Here is a 3,009-nt window from a genome sequence, read left to right on the forward strand (position 1 = left end):
TCACACTCGAGGCACAGAGGGCTTGGGGGGTAGGTCAAGAGCCTCTCGGAGATGCATGGAGTAGAGGTCATGAGGGTTGTAACCATGGGGACCTCCAGCTGCTTTAGCTGCTGGTGATGCTGCCTGTTCTGCTGTTGGTTCTGGTGCTGCTTGGCGGCCTTGTTGTGGAGGAAGGTCTAGTGCCTCAGCGAGGTGCTGTGACAACAAGCGATCGTACTGGTTCTGGTGACCCAGGGAAGAGGACTTGGAATCTTGATACTGAGCCGCACCCTTGCTGGCAGGTGCTCCAAGGGTTTCAGCGAGCTGGTGCAAGTTGTGATGTCCTCCAAAGTGAGGAAGCTCCATTTCAGCGAGCATGTTGAGTCTCATCATGTTGTTGAGGGCTTCGTATCCACGTTGGGAAGCACCAGGGTAGAGTCTAGATGCTGCCCCTGCTGGAGAGTTGGGTTCTTGGATGGGAACCCGTGGGGAGGCTGCAGTTTTAGCTGGCGCAGATGTGGGGGCAGCCAATGGATCTACAGGGGAGCGGGGAAAAGAGTCTGCTGGGAAAGGGGCAGAGAAAGGGTCTGCAAAGTTGGGGCCAGTGGCAGAGAAAGGGCCTAAAGAGATCTGGGAAGGAGAAGGGGCGAATGGGGCTTGAGCCTGGGCAGGGGCGGAAACACCACGGGGATTAGGGGTGTCCTCTTTGATGATGATGATAGTATTCTGGGGGAAGGGTTGGTGTCTGGGTGTGTTTCTGTTGGAAGCGCGGATAGGCTGAGTGTCGTATCCTTGCTCGGTCTGGGAACCGTAGTGATCAGGTAGGCCATTGGCAACGACATACTGGGGCTGTGGAGCTGGGGGATAGACGTTTTGAGTTTGTGGGGCTGGGGGATAGACGTTCTGAGCTTGTGGGGCTGGGGGATAGACGTTCTGAGCTTGTGGGGCAGGGGGATAGATGTTCTGAGTTTGTGGGGCTGGGGGATAGACTTTTTGAGTTTGAGGGCCTCGGGGGTAGACGTTTTGAGTTTGTGGGGCTAGGGGATAGACATTTTGCGTTTGTGGGGCTGGAGGGTAGACTTTTTGAGTTTGTGGGGCTGGAGGGTAGACTTTTTGAGTTTGTGGGGCTTGTGGGGTTGGTCGAGCAGGAGCAACCTGTTTGACTTGAGTGGACTTGATGGCTTTTCTTTGGAGTGTTTTAGTGGGATTGTAGATAATCTGTCTTCCAAATCTTGGGGTTTGGATCCTGCGATTTATCAGCTGATTGTAAGGATTGATAATATATGGTGAACCTGCAAGAAAACCAAAAGTCCATTTAAATACAAGCGACGAAACCCTTTTCCATAAGGGTCCGACCTTTTGATATTCCCCTTTTTGGGGGCGTTTTATGATTTAATGAAAAAGAAATTGTCCCCAAAAATTCTTGAAACAAATATTTGTGCTTCAGACTGCAGAAAAAAGAATTTGCCTGCCACAAAAATTATATTGTTGCAAGGTATTTCTCTCTGAAAGGGATCAGTTTTATTTTATTTTAAAATCTGGTTTTGTATCTGTAACTGAAATATTATGTTATCTCAATACAAAATCCCAGCCCCCTCCCCGCTCCTCCAGAATATCTAAAGGTCGGCCCCTAAGCATAATAAATAGCTTCTGAAAGCAGAGTCAATTATACGACTGAGACTATATCGTGTTCATATTTATAGAAATCGCTATCGAGTAATTATGACACTGGGCGTTCGCGAAACAAAGCGAGCGTATCCTGCCCCACCGGTAGCACCCATAGATACTTTGTCTCTGTATTCTTGGCCAGATTATTATACTTTCATTTCATACAGAGTAGCAAGATTACGTTCAAATATAATTGTATTCTTCGAAGGATGACGCAATGCGAAGTATAGTAATACACATGAAAATGGAATTGATGATATTGAGTGAGTGAGTGAGTGAGTGAAAATATTTCAGCTGCATCATGACGAGTCCTTTTAATGAGGATGTATGGATGAAAGGGATGTCAAAGTGATGCCGATCTTTGACGTGTGTCAGTTTGGTGACGCCCACGTGAAAGCTGTCGACAGACTAAACGGGGAGACAACTCTGCACAGCCATTTGCGACGCCTTACACGAGTGAGTGAGTGAGTGAGTGAGAGAGTGAGTTGGGTTTAAAGCCGCTTTGAACGGAACTCAGACAGTGTTATGGCACATCATGAAGCAGTTCCGTCGCATGCCAGCTGGATCTATGGACAACTCAGGAAACAGTATTCTCTTGATGACACATGTTAGGAATGTACGTACCAATTACGAAAGCGTCGGTCACAAGACAGCAACAGCCTAGTACGGCCATGGCCAACATGATGAAAGCTCTCATCGTATCTGTATGATGCCCAATAAGCCTTCTGAAAACAACATTTGAACAAATGAAAACAGTACTTCTATTGGTTACCCCGCGTTTTCAGTGTACGATTAACCACTGGAACATTTGTGGTGGATTTTCACAAGTGAGTGAGTTAATTATATCATCGATCACATACTCTCCTCCAACTTGGTTGATGCATGTTATCGTATCCCAGTTACGTGGGTCGATGCTCATGATGTCAATCACTGAATTATCTGGTCCAGACTCGATTATTTACAGACCTTCACATAGCTGGAATATTGCTGAGTGCGGCGTTAATCAACGAATAAACAAACATGTGGAGAGAAAGTCCAATTTTTTTATCACTTCCGTAAACTCTCGGACATACATGTGACACTTACAAACCCAGAAACATGATCAGAACAAAACTTAACCCAACCAAGTAAGCAGATATATGTAGAATGGATGGGTACAAGCTTCCTTAAACACAGAACACCCTATACCACACGTGGTAATAACTTTACCCAACCAATTTAGCAGATATATGAAAAATGGATAAAAATAAACTTCCTTATATACAGCACATCCTATACCACACGTGGTAGACAATTACTACCGGGGTACGCTCAGTGTACCTTATGTCGCCATGATTCTACATTATCCATTGAGGCTATGTT

The 3,009-nt window shown here is 46.0% G+C and overlaps 1 protein-coding gene across 1 annotated transcript; it reads right to left on the reverse strand.

The window, feature by feature from the left end:
- LOC139452108 (uncharacterized) lies at positions 1-2,344 on the reverse strand. Its single transcript, XM_071233428.1, has 2 exons — positions 2,272-2,344; positions 1-1,271 (listed from the first exon to the last, which is right to left on the reverse strand). The coding sequence occupies exons 1-2, from the start codon at positions 2,342-2,344 to the stop codon at positions 1-3; spliced, it is 1,344 nt and encodes a 447-aa protein (XP_071089529.1).
- Positions 2,345-3,009: the final 665 nt, after the last annotated feature.

This window comes from Haliotis cracherodii, unplaced genomic scaffold, assembly GCF_022045235.1.
Source record: "Haliotis cracherodii isolate W230 unplaced genomic scaffold, xgHalCrac1.p SCAF_9, whole genome shotgun sequence".
Taxonomy (NCBI): domain Eukaryota; kingdom Metazoa; phylum Mollusca; class Gastropoda; order Lepetellida; family Haliotidae; genus Haliotis; species Haliotis cracherodii.